Source organism: Schistocerca americana, chromosome 2 (genome assembly GCF_021461395.2).
Source record: "Schistocerca americana isolate TAMUIC-IGC-003095 chromosome 2, iqSchAmer2.1, whole genome shotgun sequence".
Lineage (NCBI taxonomy): Eukaryota > Metazoa > Arthropoda > Insecta > Orthoptera > Acrididae > Schistocerca > Schistocerca americana.
Window position 1 is genome coordinate 667,213,222 of NC_060120.1, and position 21,487 is coordinate 667,234,708.

Sequence of the window (21,487 nt, forward strand, 5' to 3'; positions counted from 1 at the left end):
TAAAATAACTGTCACAGGAATTATATTTACCCTGAAAATCAGAAGTGCAGGGGAAAGGAAACATTTTTCTTTACGTTTCATTTGCCCTGCACCAAGCGAATACATTATACAAAAGAAAATGTTTCTTTCTCTTTTGTTTTTAATTGCTAAAATTTCTGTTAGGCCTCTGACTCCAGGATCTGTTAACTAACATTACTTTTCGCTCACACTGATTACGTTTATGCTCCATAGATAGAAATATTCTTTGCTGTTACTGTCATTAAGCATATAGCATTCTCAAAATAAATACTTTTAATCACGGTCTAAATGTACGGAATTTTGAGGCCTTTCTTTATCAAACACCTTGCAGCATTACTGACGATAGTAAATAGCTATCATCGTTATTGTTGATCGGCCCACAGTACGATTTTACGAGATCATCTACAAAGCTTATCCTATTTTATACATACAAAACACTAATACATACAAAACACACAAAAGTGTAATAACACATTGATCCCAGATAGTTTGTTGCAGTCGTCATCAATTAAAGCCCTGGGTTACTTGCTATATCTGTGTCCCGATTAGTGATTCTCCTACGCAGAGAGAGATTCTCGTGGCGAATTGTTTCGTGTAAGTAACTTTTGAAAGGCTCACTACCATTAATGAATGTTGGATGCAAGGGAAGTGTGGACCTGAAAAGAACACTCTTCATTCGGACTAACGTCTCCACCTCTAACGTGTTGGGCAATTTCGATTGCATTGCAAGCAATCATGTATGCACGTTTCCTTCGTGTTTAAAAATAGAAAATAAATTGACGCTTTTCTGACAATGTGAAACGTATTTGGAGACAATTAGCTATTCCATCCAACAATATGTATTCAAACGATATCTTTAACTGCAATACTTTCAATTATCATCATGTTTTTTCAGTCAGGAAACACTATAAAAATTCGTTGGACAGATCTTCTGGAATTACTGGTGGGATGACACAACGCTGGTCGAAAAGTAAAAATTAGTGATGGAAGATCACTTGTAAAGGAGAGCGAAAACAAAACGCTGAGCGTAATAACGTTTACCTTGTGATGCATGGGTCTCAGCACGCACTTGCTTTAGCTTTCATGTGACGCGTTTTAATCAGTGTTAACAAAGTGAGTAGCTTGCACAACAGGCCACAGCAATAACTTTTTAGTAGTGAACGGTCTACTTTGCATGAAGATTCTTAAGTATTTTAGTGGTAAATATTTAGTGTGGAATGTGGTGTCACAGTAGCCTCAAACTAACTGAATTTCGATACTTTAATCCACCAGCATCTCTATAACGAAGAAATCAGCTTCATTGTAACAATGCTGTGCAAATATTGATCATTAATTTATGCGAAACTGTTCGACACTATTGCTATAGCCGAACAATAAACAAATAAGCACTGTTCTTACATTTCACGATTTATACAATGTGATTCTGATTGTGCTGTCGTCCCCATCTTCGGCGTCTAATACACTTCCTTAATACGTCATATTTCTTTCCCAAGAGTTGGATGCATTTTTATTTCGAGCTTCCTCAGTGTGTCATGTAAGCTTTGTTTGGATGCTACTACTGATACCTCAAGGCCATACGTCACATTTTGTCAGATGACGTTCCTTCCGTATGATGAAAGATGTCCCAAGGTACTTCCAGTGTTCACCTTACGAACATGCAATGATCTTCTCCTTAAAATGAGAAACGCATTACTGCGTTTAATAAATGGGTAATCTTATTCTCGTGTTCAAAAATTTTAGTTATGGCATTGATTAGCATCAGTTCCCAGTATATCCTGCAACAGTGGTCTACACTTCTCTCACCTATTGAAACAGCACATACTGTAACTTCAAGCAGTTTCACGTATTTGCATTAATTGCCTGTCTGACCGCGGGATAGGTGCTACTCATCTCTCCAGTTTGTTGACTGTGCTCATCAGAGCACCTACTTTTCATACACAATGTAAATACGTTAGTGCTGTTTCCTAAAGCTTCACTTTGGCTTTCATTCATTGAAAATTCTCGTATTTGCTGGTAGTCGGCTTAGTTTCCCGCTTGAACTCCAAGAAAGCTAAATATATCCTCCAATCAGCGTTTTTACTTCAAAGCGCTCCTCATAGCGCTTACTGTGACATACCACAATCGGAGAAGCTTACGTCAGTTTCACAACTAAGCAAACGAGCTTTGGTGGCGGACTGTCAAGGTTCACAGTTTGAGACACAGTGTGGCCCAGGCGGGGCATTACATGCTACCAGAAATACACGTGTCTCCCGCGCTTCGTGTGCTGGGAGTTGAGCCACTAAGAGGCTGCAGGAGGAAGCCGCCCTAGACTGGGTTGGTGCAGGCGCAGGGCGCGCTGCAGCAGAGCACCGGCACGGCCACGGCCCCCGGCGGCGGCGGGGGCGGTGGCGCCGTCGACGTGAGCACGATGAGCGCCAGGGGCCGCGGCGGGCAGCAGGGCAGGCGCAGCAGCTGCGGCGGCGCCTTTTGCGGCTGCTTCTGCTGCTATGCCAGCGTCACCAGCTGCTCCGGCTCCGGCGACCAGCAGTTGTCGGACAGCCAGCAGCCGATCACCACCGTCACGAAGCCGATCAGCAGCGCCAGCACGATGTACGGCTCAGCGTTGCCTGCAACCCGCAGCACACGCACACTCTGTAAGCCCATACTCACCACGGCATACACAGTGAGTCACTAACTGTAACCACCTAGAACAACTCGGAAAGTATGACAGTAGCTGAAAAGGTTGTGCGACAAATTTTTGCATGGGGCAACTGGGGCCATATTATGACGTTGCTTTCTTGCTGCTAGGCGGGGTCGCGTCAGAGATATGAAGGTCATATATACAACCTTATTGCATGATTCTTGAACCAAGTGTTAGCTATGATTGAGTCGTGCTCTGTGCAAAATTCTACCAGGCGGCTTCCCCTGTCATTTCTTCCCCCCAATCCATATTCACCTACTACGTTTCCTTCTCTCCCTTTTACTACTGCCGAATTCCAGTCACCGATGACTATTAAATTTGCGTCTCCCTTCACTATCTGAATAATTTCTTTTATTTCATCATACATTTCTTCGATTTCTTCGTCATCTGCAGAGCTAGTTGGCATATAAACTTGTACTACTGTAGTAGGCGTGGCCTTCGTGTCTATCTTGGCCACAATAATGCGTTCACTATGCTGTTTGTAGTAGCTTACCCGCACTCCTATTTTTCTATTCATTATTAAACCTATTCCTGCATTACCCCTATTTGATTTTGTATTTATAACCCTGTTTTCGTCTGACCAAAAGTCTTGTTCCTCCTGCCACCCAACTTCACTAATTCCCACTATATCTAACTTTAACCTATCCATTTCCGTTTTTTAATTTTCTAACCTACCTGCCCGATTAAGGTATCTGACATTCCACCCTCCGATCCCTAGAACGCCAGTTTTCTTTCTCCTGATAACGACATCGTCTTGCGTGGTCCCCGCCCGGAGATCCGAATGGGGGCCTATTATATCTCCGGAATATTTTGCCCAAGAGGACGCCATAATCATTTAACCATACAGTAAAGCTGCATGCCCTCGGGAAAAATTACGGCTGTAGTTTCCCCTTGCTTTCAGCCGTTCGCAGTACCAGCACAGCAAGGCCGTTTTGGTTAGTGTTACAAGGTCAGATCAGTCAATCATCCAGACTGTTGCCCCTGCAACTACTGAAAAGGCTGCTGCCCCTCTTCAGGAACCACACGTTGTCTGTCCTCTCAACAGATACCCTTCCGTTGTGGTTGCTCCTACGGTATGGCTATCTGTATGTCTGAGGCACGCATGCCTCCCCACCAACGGCAAGGTCCATGGTTCATAGGGGGGTGGGGGGGGGAGGGGGTGGGGGGAAAGAATCCAGTGGTGTGGAACAGTAAGGTCTTTTAAGGTCAACGAAGGTCAAAAAAATGGTTGAAATGGCTCTGAGCACTATGGGACTTAACATCTGTGGTCATCAGTCCCCTAGAACTTAGAACTACTTAAACCGAACTAACCTAAGGACATCACACACATCCATGCCCGAGGCAGGATTCGAACCTGCGACCGTAGCGGTCACTCGGTTCCGGACTGAAGAGCCTAGAACCGCACTGCCACACCGGCAGGCTCAACGAAGGTCACATACGTGGCGTGAACTTCCATTTACAGAAGGTGTACGAACTGATGACCATTGGTATCAACGCAGTGCTGCAGTTTTCTGATCATGGATTGAGTATGTATTCCTTATAACATCAGCACATATCGAATCTCATGCTCTGCCAGTTCTCTGTCGCAAATCTTCAGGTGTTGTTTATAAAAAATGTCTTTCACGAATCCCCACAAGAAACAAAAAATCCAGAGGCGTCAAGTCTGGCGAACGAGCCGGCTACGACACATCTCCTCGGCGTTCATCCAACGACTTGGGAAATGTCTCTGCACCTCATTTCTAGCCATCAGCGAAAAATTTGCCGGAAACCCATCGTGGTGATACCACATTCTGTTCCTTGTTCCTAAAGGTATTTCTTCCAATAGCTGACCTAATGTTTCTTGCAGGAATGTGGTGTACTTGCTACCATTAAGATTTCCTTCGATGAAATAGGGGCCTATAATTCTGTCCTCCAGAATCCCATATCATACATTCACCGTCTACCATTTTTTGTATATGAGCTATATACTAAGATGGTATCGTTTCGGACATGTCTGAAAGAACAGATACCTTCGGTGACCATGCAGCACACATTTTCATCTGTCCCCGTTGACGTATGTCAACGCCTGTAAGCAGCTAAGTGTGTTCATTTCATTGTAATTTCGTTCTAACTAGCTGGATGGTCACTGATGGTATTTGTTCTTTCGGACATGTCCGAAAGAACAGATGCCATCTTATATAGTTCAGGCTCATTGGCCACTTGACCATCTTCTTCTTCTGTGCAAATGCACAAACAGTGCCCGAACTCTTACGGGAATCGGCAACGCGCCGCGAGTATTGAGTATAATGGGTGGGGGCACTACGAATGTAGTGCGGGACAATACGTTGAGAATGTGGGTTTCGCGGGAGGCGTGCCAGAGATAAATCCCTGCAGTCGCGCTATCCTCTGTGTCCTCGGTGGCTCAGATGGTTAGCCGGCACGGTAGCTCAGCGTGTTCGGACATCGTAATACCTTGCCGCAGCCAACATGGATTTTCAGTTGCCCAATAAGGCATGTTATGCAAACTAACATTTCCTCGGTTTGTGAATCTAGCCTCGCCTGTAAATAAAATCAAATTAATAAATGTGTCATCCCTCCGAATTTGAAGTTGAGCCCATTGGCAGAATTGGCAGAATTCAGTGCGACGCATACAATCCGTACCAGTTAATTCATGGTGGAGACTGATATAGTAAGGATGATATTTACGGCCATACAGAACACGAACCGCACTTCTGTGGCTCATGCCAGATTCCCCTGCGATTTGACGCGAACTAACACAAGGCTCACGAACCACAGTGACAAGAGTACCAGTTTCCGTTTCCTCGTTAATGACTTTCTTGCCGGATATGTTTCCGATGTGTTAAAGGTCAAGTTGTTCTCAGTTTATCATACACATATTTAAATGTACGACGTGTCGGGTGAGTGCGTTGAGGATATGTTTCAGCTGTAAGTTTCTGGCTCTCACTGAATTTCGTTGACATTCTCCGTAAATGAGAAGTCTATCGACTAGTTCTTCGAAGGAATACATCATTCACATTCGCTTGATTCGACGATCCTAGTCTTACTGTTTCTATTAGTGTTGTATTGCGAAACCGTCGAATGGTTTTTACATGTCAATGGCAAGTATTCGGCGAATATTTACTATTTGCACGATATACTAGAGAGAACTGTTAGAACATGTGCTTCGATAAGTGTCGAAGTGATAAGGAGTACCACTCAATCCATAATAAGAAAACTGCAGCGCTGCATTGACACCAATGGCCATCGCATCGAAAACCTTCTGTAAATGGACGTTCATGCCACTTTTGTGACCTTAGTTGACCTTTAAAGACCTTTCTGTTCCACATCATTGGATTCGTCTCAATAGCCGCTATCAGAAAATAAGTACCAAACTGTAGCATCCCATTTAAAGAAACAAAGTTAACCTTCAAATCTCTTACATGACCGCCGGCCGGAGTGGCCGAGCGGTTCTAGGCGCTACAGTCTGCAACCGCGTGACCGCTACGGTCGCAGGTTCGAATCCTGCCTCCGGCATGGATGTGTGTGATGGCCTTAGATTAGTTATGGTTAAGTAGTTCTAAGTTCTAGGGGACTGATGACCACAGCAGTTCAGTCCCATAGTGCTCAGAGCCATTCAAAACATTTTTTCTCACACGACCCGCCGCGCAGGGTAGGCACACGGTCTAAGGCGTCTTGTCACGGCCCGCACGGCTCCCCCCGTCAGAGGTTCGACTCCTCTCACGGGCATGGGAGTGTGTGTCGTCCTTAGCGTAAGTTAGTTTAAGTTAGATTAAGTAATGCGTAAGCTTAGGGACCGATGACATCAGCGGTTTGGACCCATAAGACCTTACCACAAATTTCCAATTCTCTTTTTCATACGCAACCCCACGTAGCAACAAAAAACAACTTCATATTATGTCCCCCGTTGTCCCATGCAACGTAAGTCCCACAAACTTTTCAACTCCTATCAAACTTTCGGAGTTATTCTAGGTGGCAATAGTTAGTGACTGTATATCTAGTTCCTCCCCACAGGCCCAGATTTACATTGGACATCACTTTTCGAAACCCCGCAATTGTGTCCCATTGCGTCGTAGGAATTTTAAATCTGCCTCATAGGTATCCACAACCTTTTTCTGTAGTGGTGCAAAAGTGTGGCTCTTTGAGAGCACCCTCCGCAACACTTCAAACAGCAAGGTGTTCGCACATGCGAAGACCAGAGCTCAGAAGTTCACGTAAGGGGTAGGGTGGGTTAATGACGTCACATTAACACCAAAATGCACCACATTTCTGAGCATCGTCACTTTGGATTTGTCACACGATAGGAAGGTCGTCCGACTCCCCCTCTTACACTCATTTCATCCCTCCTATGGACGGCTCTGCGACGGAGCTCAGAACCGCGGCGCCCAGCGCTGAAATCCAAGCGCTTGTCTTATGGGTGACCGAAGGAAACAACTCACACATTCCGTCGCTCAGAATTGACAAGAACAGGGTACAGGGAGTGTCATAAACGACGTCAGTGGAACAATTCCTTCCCCTTGGGCGTTGATTTCCACCCGTTTGGCGGTCGAAAACGACAAATTGCAGTCCAATAAACAACAGGACGTCGATACAGACCACATTAGACACTGCTGACACCTCCGAACGTTTCAGCCCACCTCTAGGGTCTTTGTGGGGCTGCATCCCCATTAAACGTTATCCCACATGTTTGGAGTGCAGCGTGATCATAATGTTGTTGTTGTGTATATGTTGGAGCCACTAAGGACACCTGTAAACACTTCTACAATATTTTAACGTGTTCTGAAGCAGCACAGGGTGGTTTTCACACCCTCCTGCTCCGTGATCACGGGAACTGGGGTGGAGGGAGAGGGAATGGGAAGTGTGTGACATTGACACTGCGTGAATAAAAGGGCAAAAGGTCCCTCTAAGAACCCCACGGCTCAGGAGCACCTTCTGTGGTACCTGCCCACCTATATTGAGAGTTTTAAAAGTATGCCTTTACAGAGACGTATCAATCTGAGTGGCGGTGTGTCCATAATGTTTTCCTCAGCCATCCATAAGGAAACAGCGTGATTTCAGCGCCGCGCGTCGCAGTTCTGCCCCGCATCGCATAGGCGTCAAAAGAAGGAGTAAGAAGGCGTATCGAGACCATCACATAGTGCAACAAGTCCGCGCTGGTGCTGGGCAGAATAGTGGTGAAATCTGATGCCAATGTGATTTCACTAACCCAACTTACACGTCACATGAGCTTCCGAGTTTGGCTTTTTTCCTCATGTGTCGACATCTTGCTGTCTGAAACAACGTCGGGCTCGAAGATGACGTCTCAGGACACTTTTGCGCTCTTAGAGAGGAAGGTTGTACGCCCATTTGAACCAAATTTCAAAATTATGCATCGCAATGGGAGACAGTTAGTGGGTTTCGAAAAAAGTGATTCTTTAATGTGCTGCGCAGTGTATTTCTTCAGTTATTACTATCTGAGAAACCTGGTGTTGCTGGCTATATATTTATTCCATTCTTCTATTAATCCGTGTGCTCCTCCCTCTTCTCTTTGTCCATCTACTTCTTCTTCCTCTCTCTGTCCATCTCCTCTTGCCCCTTCCGATTGTCCCTCCTCTTACCTCCCCTTTCTATCGCCCTCCCACTCCTATTTTGACCTGTCTACTCTCACTTTATCCAACTCTCTTTCCTCCTCTTTCTATCCGTCTCCCCTTTTCCCTGTCCATCCTCTCCACCCTTCCTCTGTCAATCTCCACCACCCCCATCCTCTATTAGTCTCATCCTCCACCTCTCTGTCCATTTCCTCCTCCCACCTTCCCTCAGTTAATCTACTCATCACCCTGCTACCCATCTACTTCTTCCTCTTTCCATCTCGCCCTGCCTCTCTAATTCCATTTTCTCCTCCCCCTTTCTTTGTCAGCCTCTTCCTTCATCTCTCCCATCTTCCTCTCCCTCTCTCTGTCCATCTTGGCTTCCCACTCTCCCTGTTCATCTCTTCACCTTTCCTTTCTGTGCCCATGTCCTCCGTTCCCCTCTGCCACTTCATCTGTCCATTTTCCTCCTCCCCATCTCTCTGCTTGTCTCTTCCTTCCCGTGTCTGTGTCTATCTGAACCTCTTTCTATGTCCATCTCCTCGTCATCCCATCTGTCTCTATGTTATAACACTGGCCCCAATAGGAGGCTAGTGGTACTTACACCTACATTACTTCTTTATAGATTGTAAATGATAAGTGTACCAAATTTGACTGAATATGTTCCGTGGCTTTAGAATGAGCTTTCTACCCGTGGATTTGTTCCCTAAGCAAATGTCAAATTTATTTCACACATATTTACCTTACTTCACGAGTATTTGTACACATATTTCAGCTCAGATATGTTGAGTGGCACATGTGCTTACTGCCAGCGAGATGTATTGTGAATAAAGTCAGTAGTAAAGAAGCAATAAATTGAAAGGTCATGCATGATGGGAGAGCTTGTCACGGATCTCTGTGTTGCTGACATCGTATCTCCTGAACTGTTTGTAGCAAAATGATATATATTTGTAGGTACATTCAGCGGCAAATGGGAATACAGTCTGCGAAAAATGTTGCGAATAACTTTAGCAGCAACGAAGTCAGAAATTTAGATGTCAGTCATGACGTGGAAATTTTTTTACGCATTCAGCGTTTACGACGTCATATCTCCTGAACTACGAGTCATACAGAAATGTAATTTTTCTGGTACATTCAGTGGCATATTTTAATACAGTATGGAAAAGTGTGACAAATATAATCAGTTATAAAGAAGTAATAAACAGAAACATCATGCTTCGTGTGGATGTTTTACTGCATGAACAGCGAAAAAGTAGTAAGAGAGAAAATTTCTTCCTTTCGTCATTTTGTCAGCGAAAAAATGTTTAATAAAGATTTCAAATTATGAGTAAAGTTTGTTGCAAGTCTCTAAGTGCTTGTATTTATTAATACTGGGTGACTAAATAATGGATATTCTCATTATGTTCACTACACTGATGTTTCTCCTCTGCCCCGTTGGTAGATGGGTGGTTCTGAATTCCACAGTGATTCTTTCCAGACAGTAATGGATACATCTAACAAGTTTGGATGGAATCGGTCCATTGTTTTAGGAGATGTGGGATATATACAGGGTGGTCCATTGACAGTGAAAGGGCCAAATATCTCACGAAATAAGCATCAAGCGAAAAAACAACAAAAAACGAAACTCGTCTAGCTAGAAGGGGGAAACCAGATGGCGCTATGGTTGGCCCACTCGATGGCGCTGCCATAGGTCAAACGGATATAAATTGGTTCAAATGGCTCTGACCACTATGGTACTTAACATCTGACATCATCAGTCCGCTAGAACTTAGAACTGCTTAAACCTAACTAACCTAAGGACATAACACGCATGCATGCCCGAGGCAGGATTCGAACCTGCGACCGTCCGGCCCAAACGGATATCAACTGCGTTGTTTTTTTTTTAAATAGGATCCCCCATTTTTATTACATATTCATGTAGCACGTAAAGGAATATGAATGTTTTTGTTGGACACTTTTTTCGCTTTGTGATAGATGGCGCTGTAATAGTCACAAACTTATAAGTACGTGGTATCACGTAACATTCCGCCAGTTCAGACGGTATTTGCTTCGTGATGTCTTAAAATGGACCGTTTACCAGTTGCGGAAAAGGTCGATATCGTGTTGATGTATGGCTACTGTGATCAAAATGTCCAACGGGCGCGTGCTATGTATGCTGCTCGGCATCCTGGACGACATCATCCAAGTGTCCGGACCGTTCGCCGGTTAGTTACGTTATTTAAGGAAACAGGAAGTGTTCAGCCACATGTGAAACGTCAACCACGACCTGCAGCAAATGATGATGCCGAAGTAGGTGTTTTTGCTGCTGTGTCGGCTAATCCGCACATCAGTAGCAGACAAATTGCGCGAGAATTGGGAATCTCAAAAACATCGGTGTTGATAATGCTACATCAACATCGATTGCACCCATACCATATTGCTATGCACCAGGAATTGCATGACGACGATTTTGAAAGTTGTGTACAGTTCTGCCATCGGGCACAAGAGAAATTACTGGACGATGACAGATTTTTTGCACGCGTTCTATTTAGCGACGAAGCGTCATTCACCATCAGCGGTAACGTAAACCGGCATAATATGCACTATTGGGCAACGGAAAATCCACGCTGGCTGTGACAAGTGGAACATCAGCGACCTTGGCGGGTTAGTGTATGGTGCGGCATTATTGGGAGGAAGGATAATTGGCCCCCATTTTATCCATGGCAATCTAAGTGGTGCAATGTACGCTGATTTCCTACGTAATGTTCTACCGATGTTACTACAAGATGTTTCACTGCATGACAGAATGGCGATGTACTTCCAACATGAAGGACGTCCAGCACATAGCTCGCATGTGGATGAAGCGTCATTGAATACCGTATTTCATGACAGGTTGATTGGTCGTCGAAGCACCATACGATGGCCCGCACGTTCACCAGATCTGACGTCCCCGGATTTCTTTCTGTGGGAAAGTTGAAGAATATTTGCTATCGTGATCCACCGACAACGCCTGACAATATGCGTCAGCGCATTGTCAATGCATGTGCGAACATTACGGAAGGCGAACTACTCACTGTTGAGAGGAATGTCGTTGCACGTATTGCCAAATGCATTGAGGTTGACGGACACCATTTTGAGCACTTATTGCATTAATGTGGTGTTTACAGGTAATCACCCTGTAACAGCATGCGTTCTCAGAAATGATAAGTTCACAGAGGTACATGTATCACATTGGAAAGCCGAAATAACATGTTCAAACGTACCTACTTTCTGCTCGTCTAAAATTGTGAGCCGTATGTTTGTGACTATTACAGCATCATCTATCACAAATCGAAAAAAGTGGTCCAACTAAAACATTCATATTTCTTTAAGTACTACACGAATATACAGGGTGTTACAAAAAGGTACGGCCAAACTTTCAGGAAACATTCCTCACACACAAATAAAGAAAAGATGTTATGTGGACATGTGTCCGGAAACGCTTACTTTCCATGTTGGAGCTCATTTTAGTTTCGTCAGTATGTACTGTACTTCCTCGATTCACCGCCAGTTGGCCCAATTGAAGGAAGTTAATGTTGACTTCGGCGCTTGTGTTGACATGCGACTCATTGCTCTACAGCACTAGCATCAAGCACATCAGTACGTAGCATCAACAGGTTAGTGTTCATCACGAACGTGGTTTTGCAGTCAGTGCAATGTTTACAAATGCGGAGTTGGCAGATGCCCATTTGATGTATGGATTAGCACGGGGCAATAGCCGTGGCGCGGTATGTTTGTATCGAGACAGATTTCCAGAACGAAGGTGTCCCGACAGGAAGACGTTCGAAGCAATTGATCGGCGTCGTAGGGAGCACAGAACATTCCAGCCTATGAATCGCGACTGGGGAAGACCTAGGACGACGAGGACACCTGCAATGGACGAGGCAATTCTTCGTGCAGTTGACGATAACCCTAATGTCAGCGTCAGAGAAGTTGCTGCTGTACAGGTAACGTTGACCACGTCACTGTATGGAGAGTGTTACGGGAGAACCAGTTGTTTCCGTACCATATACAGCGTGTGCAGGCACTATCAGCAGCTGTTCGGCCTCCACGGGTGCACTTCTGCGAATGGTTCATCCAACAATGTGTCAATCCTCATTTCAGTGCAAATATTCTCTTTACGAATGAGGCTTCATTCCAACGTGATCAAATTGTAAATTTTCACAATCAACATGTGTGGGCTGACGAGATTCCGCACGCAACTGTGCAATCACGTCGTCAACACAGATTTTCTGTGAACGTTTGGGCAGGCATTGTTGGTGATGTCTTGATTGGGCCCCATGTTCTTCCACCTACGCTCAATGGAGCACGTTATCATTATTTTATACGGGATACTCTACCTGTGCTGCTAGAACATGTGCCTTTACGAGTACGACACAACATGTGGTTCATGATCGATGGAGCTCCTGCACATTTCAGTCGAAGTGTTCGTACGCTTCTCAACAACAGATTTGGTGACCTATGGATTGGTAGAGGCGGACCAATTCCATGGCCTCCACGCTCTCCTAACCTCAACCCTCTTGACTTTCATTTATGGGGGCATTTGAAAGGTCTTGTCTACGCAACCTCGGTACCAAATGTAGAGACTCTTCGTGCTCGTATTGTGGACGGCTGTGATACAATACGCTATTCTCCAGGGCTGCATCAGCGCATCAGGGATTCCATGCGACGGAGGGTGGACGCATGTATCCTCGCTAACGGAGGACATTTTGAATATTTCCTGTAACAAGATGTTTGAAGTCACGCTGGTACGTTCTCTTGCTGTGTGTTTCCATTCCATGATTAATGTGATTTGAAGAGAAGTAATAAAATGAGCTCTAACATGGAAAGTAAGCGTTTCCGGACACATCTCCACATAACATATTTTCTTTCTTTGTGTGTGAGGAATGTTTCCTGAAAGTTTGGCCGTACCTTTTTGTAACACGCAGTATAGTTAAAAATGGGGATCCTGTTTTAAAAAAACCGCAGCGTCATCTAGCGGGCCAACCATAGCGCCATCTGGTTTCCCCCTTCGAGCTAGACAAGTTTCGTTCTTTGTAGTTTTTTCGTTTGACCCCTATTTCGTGAGATATTTGGCCCGGTCACGATCAATTGTCCACCCTGTATACATACTTACATATATCCATTTTTATTATTCGTGTAGATTTATTCTATGTTTGAAGAAGTAGAGAATGCCGTTTGGAGTCCGACCCATTTCACCGGGTCAGTCCGAGCTCAACCAGTAAAATATTAATAACTTGTAAGCGGATGCTTACTGAGAGATTTGGGAAAAAGGACACGTCAAAGAGTAATGCATTCCTTGCGATTTGTTAGCCGCCACTTATCTCTGTATCTGTGTCGCCGTGGACTGTACGCACCTAGCGGCGTCTTGCTCTTCCAGAGGCTGTTGATGAGCGTGGGGTCTCCGCGGCGCCACTCGCGCCAGACGCGGCCCCTGCGGATGATGGGGCCGCCGCCGCCCGGGTTGGGCGTCGACGGGGAGCCCGCCTGCGGCTGTCCGTGCTGACCCTGCGGCGCCGGCGAGCTCACCGCCACTGGAACACACGACGCGACGCGACAGGTGAACACCGCGGGCGTCATATGGCCAAAAGGTCACATTTTGGTCACTCACGCATTCATAGCGAGCTGAATGTGCCGGCTGATTCATCAGGTTTTACCCTTCACAATTAGATGTACCGGGTGATCAGAAAGTCAGTATAAATTTGAAAACTGAATAAACCACGGAATAATGTAGATAGAGAGGTACAAATTGACACACATGCTTGGAATGACATGGGGTTTTATTAGAACAGAAAAAAGAAACTAACTAACAAAGTTCACAAAATGTCCGACAGATGGAGCTTCATCTGATCAGAATAGCAATAATTAGCATAACAAAGTAGGACAAAGCAAAGATGATGTTCCTTACAGGAAATGCCCAATATGTCCACCATCATTCCTCAACAATAGCTGTAGTCGAGGAATAATGTTGTGGACAAGTGTATCATTACCACCAGCAAAGACGTCCAGTTCTGCAGCGAGGTGTTTGATTGTGATTCGTCGGTCACATCGAATGAGAGTGTCCGCACTTCTCAACATTGTACGCGCCACAGCTATGTGCGGATGGCCAGCAGGCGGGAGATAGGACAGGTTTCCCTGAACTCCTTGTGATGGGGGGAGATACACCTCGCCCAATAACTCTCGTGCTTTTCTTCACTGCCAAATCTCCGTAGATATTCTGCCTATGAATGTCTGCCATGCTCTGGTTTTCCACCAAAAGAAATTCAATCACAGCTGCTATATATATAGCGTCGTCATCTATCGGAGCTTCATGAAACTATAGAGGCAGAAGCAGAAATATTCTACCATGTCCCACAACAAATTCCGCATTTTTTTGTCAACCTAAACTGGCTGAGAAAAAAAAAATTGTCTTGCATTACTTGCTGAATGCCCCTCGTACAATAGTCCATAAGCTCTCTACACCAGATGAAATCAGTGGTTTATCAGTAATTATAGTAATGTAGAAACTTTCGAAGAATTATGTTACAACAGCAAAAAATAAATAAATAAAATATTGAAATAAAATAAAAACATTGACTATTAGCACGATAGTAATACCGCTAATTAATTGAGCCGTGTCAGTTTATCGATTACGCTAATTATGTTCGAGACATCATTCGACTGTTATCAAAGAAGTGAACTACGGCCTGGAAGTCAATACTGCCAACGACAGAGAGCTTGCCGCTGCGAGACTAGCCGCCCACTGACAGTGAGTCGACTATGCCGGGCTGAGTAGCCGAGCGGTTCTAGGCGCTACAGCCTGGAACCGCGCGACCGCTACGGCCGCAGGTTCGAATCCTGCCTCGGGCACGATTGTGTGTGATGTTCTTAGCTTAGTTAGGTTTAAGTAGTTCTAAGTTCTAGGGGACTGATGACCTCAGAAGTTAAGTCCCATAGTGCTCAGAGCCATTTGAACCATTTTATTTTGAGTGGACTCTGAGACTGGAGGCGGAACGGCAAGTATTGTGACAGGAGTCTTCTGTCGGTGATACTGCCACCATGAGATGGGAGGAGAGACAGATTACCGGAAGCGCAACTTACCGGATTATGACTGGTTGTGAAGGAAACACTTCATCTGGAACTTAGCAGCCCGAGATAAATACATCATTGCTGAACAGTTACACATTGCTGTATCATGTCAATTTTGGTGCTCAAAACATTTAATGAATTTAATTTGATACCTCACGAAGTGCACTAACATTTGACCGTGCAGACTGCGTGATAAACCACTAAAAACCGCTTGAAATTGTATGTACATGAATTCGATCACATTAAACCAGTAGTCTTCACAAACATAAAAACCCTGTCATAATTAAAATTTTATTAAACTGATAGATCCAATTTTTAAAAAAAATTACAAGTTGAAATTTTCTGTAAATAAATGAGCTTAAATAAAGCATGTCTTATTGAATAAGTACTTTTATTGTTAATGACAATTCTCACTCATGCAGACATGCAGTCTGCCTTTAGCCTTAACCCATAGAACAAAAAATGAAGCCGACTTCTTCACATATATGTTCCCTTTTCGACCGGTTCTCGGCAGTTCTTGTATCGTCTCCCTCTATTCTTAACATTAATTAGGTGTATTAGTGAATACGTTCCAAAGTGCGCAGCAGCTCGTCTTTCTACCGATTTTGGTTATAAGTAGACTGGGCGCACCGGCAGTTAGGTTACGCTTGCACGGAAACACGTCCGTAATACAATTCAATTTCATTTTCGATCATGAACACTTCCTACTGGTGTGACATAATACCGATACTCTTCGTTTAAATCTTCACTCCGCCTTCCGAAAATTCGCGAGGTTAACGTACCATTTGCTTACGCAACGCAGTCGATCACCAACTCAAGTGTTCATCATTCGTGGTGGGTGCATTCCAAACCCATGCACAGTGACGTAAGCCAGTGGCGCTGCTACCACTGGACAAGACTCCCGTCACAGTACTGGCCACGCCGCCTCCAGAGTCCACACTCTGCCCCCGTTCTATGAGCGATGGCTGGTCTTGCAGCAGCACGCTCTCTGTCTGTGACCGTACTCACCTGCAGAGCTTCACCTCTTACTGACCACCGCTCTATCTCAATCGGCAACTGTTCCCCTCCTCGTACTCTGCCCAGCGATTGATTGTACATATACATTGCATAGTGCATTCCTTGATAACAGCCGAATACAGGCTCGATCATAACCTACCGTAGTCGGTAATGCGATGCGTCTCGTTAATAAAACTTCATGTAATGATCACATTTCTCATTTCATTATTCATAAAATCTTATGTGGTCCCCTGTGACACAGAAAAAGGGGAAAAGACAGAGAAAAATAAATTCCCAAAGAGACCAATACCAATGAACACCGCCCCATTTCATCTCAATATTTTAATGTACTTGCTATATATTCTAATAATAAAGTTAGCATTGTGTTTTACAGAACCTCTTTATAAGACAAAAATGTTCGAATACATATTTTAATTACTTATAAAGTGGTAGAAAGTAATTTTATGAACTTACTAATAACGCTATACTTTAAAGTGGTTCCATCGTCACACAGGCCTATAGAACGTTCTATTACTTCCTATCGAAGCTATTGTATATGTAATTACTATGTGTCTAATTTTGATTTTTTTTTCAGATATAATGTTCAAGCATTTACCTGCAGATAGTATTGCACCCTCGCCACCCATGGTCATAGTTTTTGTATGATGCAGGCTGCCTCATAACAGCACTAGTCCATGGTGCATAGTGAAACTGTGGACTGTTTTTTATTCGAGACAAGTATAATATTAGAACACTTGTTCTTCATGTTGTCAGTAACTTCTTGTTTATGGGTCAATCCTGTGGCTTGATGTAAAATATTTGTCACGTTCTTCTTTCCTAGAGGACATCTTCTGAATATTTCAACTCTGGACACAAGCTTCCCATTAGTGACACGAAATTATTAACAAGTGTAATACCCATGTCATTTTTGCATGAAATCTGCACATTTTTAGTTCCATTTATAGCGCCTTAAAGGTATGAGCCGGAATTTCGCTTAAAAATGTTGACATGTTTAAAAATTTTGATATAACAAGGCTTCTGCTTAGAGATCTTGGCACTTTTTGTGTCTCATTAGTTCAGACATTCCGCACGAAAGATTACAACTACAGATTTTACAGTAAGCTTTTGTAACTCCCTTGTTACAACTCTTCAGCCAAGACTTAAACTCACTATGCTCCAACCAAGAAGTTTAAAATTTTTGCATAATTTTTTTCATTACTTAATACTTACTTTGATGATCGTAAATTATGAGGCATAGAAGGTAGTCTGTCATCATTTTCCTCCGCGGTTAATAAAATAACACTCAAATGTATAATTAATAGAAAATTTTGTCGCAATTGTTTCGCAATGCGGAATGAAAAACAAACGTATTGTACAATACCTGCGCTGGAAGCTGACCGATTGTATCAAGAAACTGATTGAGGCATGTCGGAAGCAGTTGGAATACTTGGAAGAGACTACTTTTTTATGCCATGGCAGCCAAAGTCATCGATCTAACAGCTGTGGCATTCCTGATTGCCTGGTATTACAATAGCCCTACGGCTTCAACATTCGTTTTTCCAATAGGTGATTTCAGAGGTCCATTTCCCTTCTGAAGAAGACAAATTAATGTTTGTCGAAACTGTGGTGAAGGACACATGGTAAAGGGTTAGAATTAATCCTGCAACTGGCTGGCTGTTGTTTTAATGTTTTCAAGTTTCTACGTGTACCGTTGGTGAAGTACAGCCACGTTTAAAATTTTATTACAACAGCCTTATTCTATTTTCATATTCTTTACAACGAGTAAGTGCCACGTTTCAAGATGAGACTCTGTATAACCCGCATTCACGAAACCTTGTTAGTTATGAGTGTTATCTTTCTCACATTAACTGATGAGTGCAAGGCGCGTAGTGCCGTAACTTATCCCCAAAATATCTCCCTTCTCGCGTCCCGACATCGCGCAGCAGTTTAACTGCTTTGCGTCTACACTTCATACGCTCCGCTGGAGTTGGTCAACTTCAAGTGTGGTTACTGTAATTGTACACTAAAGCGCCAAAGAAACTGGCATAGTCATGCGTATTTAAATACAGAGATACGTAATCAGGCAGAATAGGGCGCTGCGTCGGCAACGCCTATGTAAGACAACAAATGTATGGCGCAGTTGTTAGATTAGTTACTTCTACTACAATGGCAAGTTATCAAGATTTAAGTGAGTTTTAAGGTGGTGTTAAGGTAGGCGTGCGTGGAATGGGGGACAGCATATCCGAGGCAGGGATGAAGTGGGGATTTTCCCTCACGACCATTTCACGACTGTACCGTGAATATCATGAATCCGGTAGAACATCAAATTTCCGACTGCTGCGGCCGGAAAAAGATCTCACAAGAACGGGACCAACGACGACTGAAGAGAATCGATCGACGTGACTTATGTGCAACTCTTTCGCAGATTGCCGCAGATTTCAATGTTGAGCCATCAACAACTGTCAAAGTGCGAATCTTTCAACGAACCTTGATGACTGCACGACACAAAGCTTTACGCCTCGCCCGGATCTTCCAGCACCGACATTGGACTGGAAACACGTTAGCTGCTCGGACGAGTTTCGTTTCAGATTGTATCTAGCGGATGGACGTGTACGGGTAATAAGACAACCTCATGTCTCCATGGACCCTGCATGTCAGCAGAGGATTGTTGAAGCTGGTGGAGGCTCTGTAATGGGGTGGGGCGTGTGCAGTTGGAGTGACTCCTGATACGTCTAGATACGACTCTGACTGATGACACGTACGTAAGCATCCTGTCTGATCACCTGCATCCAGTCATATCCATTATGCATTCCGACGCACTTCGGTAGTTCCAGCAGTCTGAGTTTGCAAACTTCCGCTGGCCACCAAACTCTACAGATATGAACATTACTGAGCATATCTGGGATGCCTAGCAACATGCTGTTCAGAGGACATCTTCATCCCCTCATACTCTTGCGGATTTATGGACAGCCCAGCAGGGTTCATATTGTGACCTGAGTTTCTCCTGGCGTATACAATTTTCAAATAACTTCTGGGAATTCAGCCAGGTAACACTTGCAGCGACCGCAGATATTTCGGCGGGAGAACACCCCGCCATTTTCGAGGCAAACTTCAATGGACAGGTGACGTACATGCAAATTTAAAACCTCGGTTCTCGGACTGATGCAGGAAAGATAACACACACACTGAACTCTAGTGCCACCAAAGATGACCAAAGACAGAGGATATAGATAGACTACGAACTCGCAGGTGAGGTAGCATTGACTCTGTCCCTCTGTTTTTTGACAAAGGAGAGAACAGGATTCCAAACAGAGTTTAAACAAAAACCTCCATCTCTGTTAACGAGGTTGCTCGCTTATTTAATCTCAACTGCCTCCTTAATGACACTGTCCCAATAACTGGACGTCCATGCCAATATCTAGGTGTTATTATATAGAATGGCGTGACCAGTATCCAAGCAATGTTCGGCAATAGTAGATCCACTTGGCTGCTGTAATCGTGTGTGCCGTTTATGCTGAGTACATCGGTCCTCCACGGTCCTGATAGTTTGACAAATATATGCCATGCCACAGCTACAAGGAATGCGACATACATCCGCCTTACGCAGACCAAGATCATCGTTAACAGAACTCAAAAGCACTCTAATTTTAGATGAGGGTTGGAAAACACATTTCACATCGTATTTCCGTAAAATACGACCGATCTTGTTGGAAGTGTTTCCTACGTAAGGCAAAAAGGCAGTAGAGAGGCGAAGTGAATAGTGAAAACATGGCTACGTCGAGATAAAAGGAAGTGGATAGACAAGGAAGCAAAGTTAGCAGAAGGGGCAGCAAGACAAGGAAATATAAAAGAGCTCTATAACATAACCAAAAGGTTGTCAATTAAGAACTTCAGACGTGAAGAACCAGTAAAGACCAAGGATGAGGTGATGCGTACAACTCAGCAGGGCACAGCTACAGAGATGGGAGGAGCACTTCAAGGAACTGCTGAATTGTGAAGACAGCCAAGAGGAAGAGGTAAGACATGTTACACAGGAAGTCGAAGATGATTAAGATATAAATCTGCAGTGCCCCACAATGGACGAAATTGAGATTGCTTTGAAAACCCTAAAGATTGCAAAGGTTCCCGGCCTAGACAACATAGCACGAGCTCTTAAAAGCCGATATTGAAAGTACTGGTAAAATGCTCCATCCCTTGCTGAAGTATATTTGATTTGAACAGAAATCTCCAAAGGAGCAGAAAATGGTTTGGTGGTAAAGCTCCCAAAAAAGGGAAATTTGTCAGACTGTAACCACTGGCGTGGTGTTACATTGCTGTCAGTGTCCAGTAAGGCCATCACCAGAATTTTAAACCGAATCGAAAAGTCTCTTGAAAGGTGACTGCGTAAAGAACGGGCCAATTTTAGGGCACAAGTGATGTGTTGTTCTTATTAAAACTCTTAGGATCATTTTAGAGCAAAGCAAAGAATTCCAAGCAACCATGTACCTGGCACTCATTAATTTTCAAAAGGCCTTCGATTCCGTGAAACATAAACTGTTCTGGCAGGTGTTACGGAAGTACGGTGTACAACAGAAGATCTTAAACATAATGAAAGAACTATATGGTGGCTACAAATGTTGCATACTCCACACGTGAAATATGACGGAACCCATAAAAGTAACAGCTGGAGTCCGGCAGGGTTGCATTTTATCACCAGCACTTTTTCTACTGATTCTAGGCTCAGCTATGAGAAGAGTCACAGCAGGCAGGAGACGAGGAATCCAGTGGAGGATCAGTGAACGTCTGGAGGATTTGGATTTTGCGGATGATATAGTTTTACTAGCTCGAAGGCTGACTGATATGCAAGCTGAATGAAACTTGCTGAAAGAAGAAGCAGAGACTGCTGGCCTCAAGATAAATATAAGCAAAACACAGGAAATCAGAGTAAATTCAGGCAACATGGAGGTGCCACGGCAGCGGGTGGAGACTGTCAACTCTTTCCTGTATCTGGGTAGTATAGTGACGGAAGATGGTGGATCTGGAGATGTTGTGAAAAACCGCATTAAAAAGGCAAATGCCGCTCTCATACAATTGTATCCAGCATGGAAAGATATAAATATCAGGTACAAAACAAAAATCCATATTTTTGATACAAATGTAAAAG

At 44.0% G+C, this 21,487-nt stretch overlaps 1 protein-coding gene across 1 annotated transcript in view; it reads right to left on the reverse strand.

Moving 5' to 3' along the window:
• Positions 1 to 2,488: 2,488 nt before the first annotated feature.
• LOC124595932 overlaps positions 2,489 to 21,487 on the reverse strand; it is a 721,865-nt gene continuing 702,866 nt past the window's right edge. The window contains exons 5-6 of the mRNA XM_047134851.1: positions 13,638 to 13,814; positions 2,489 to 2,624 (exon numbers count right to left, since the gene is read on the reverse strand). Coding sequence (XP_046990807.1) covers positions 2,503 to 2,624; positions 13,638 to 13,814 — 299 coding nt within the window. The 3' untranslated portion in view covers positions 2,489 to 2,502. The remainder of the gene's footprint in view (positions 2,625 to 13,637; positions 13,815 to 21,487) is intronic.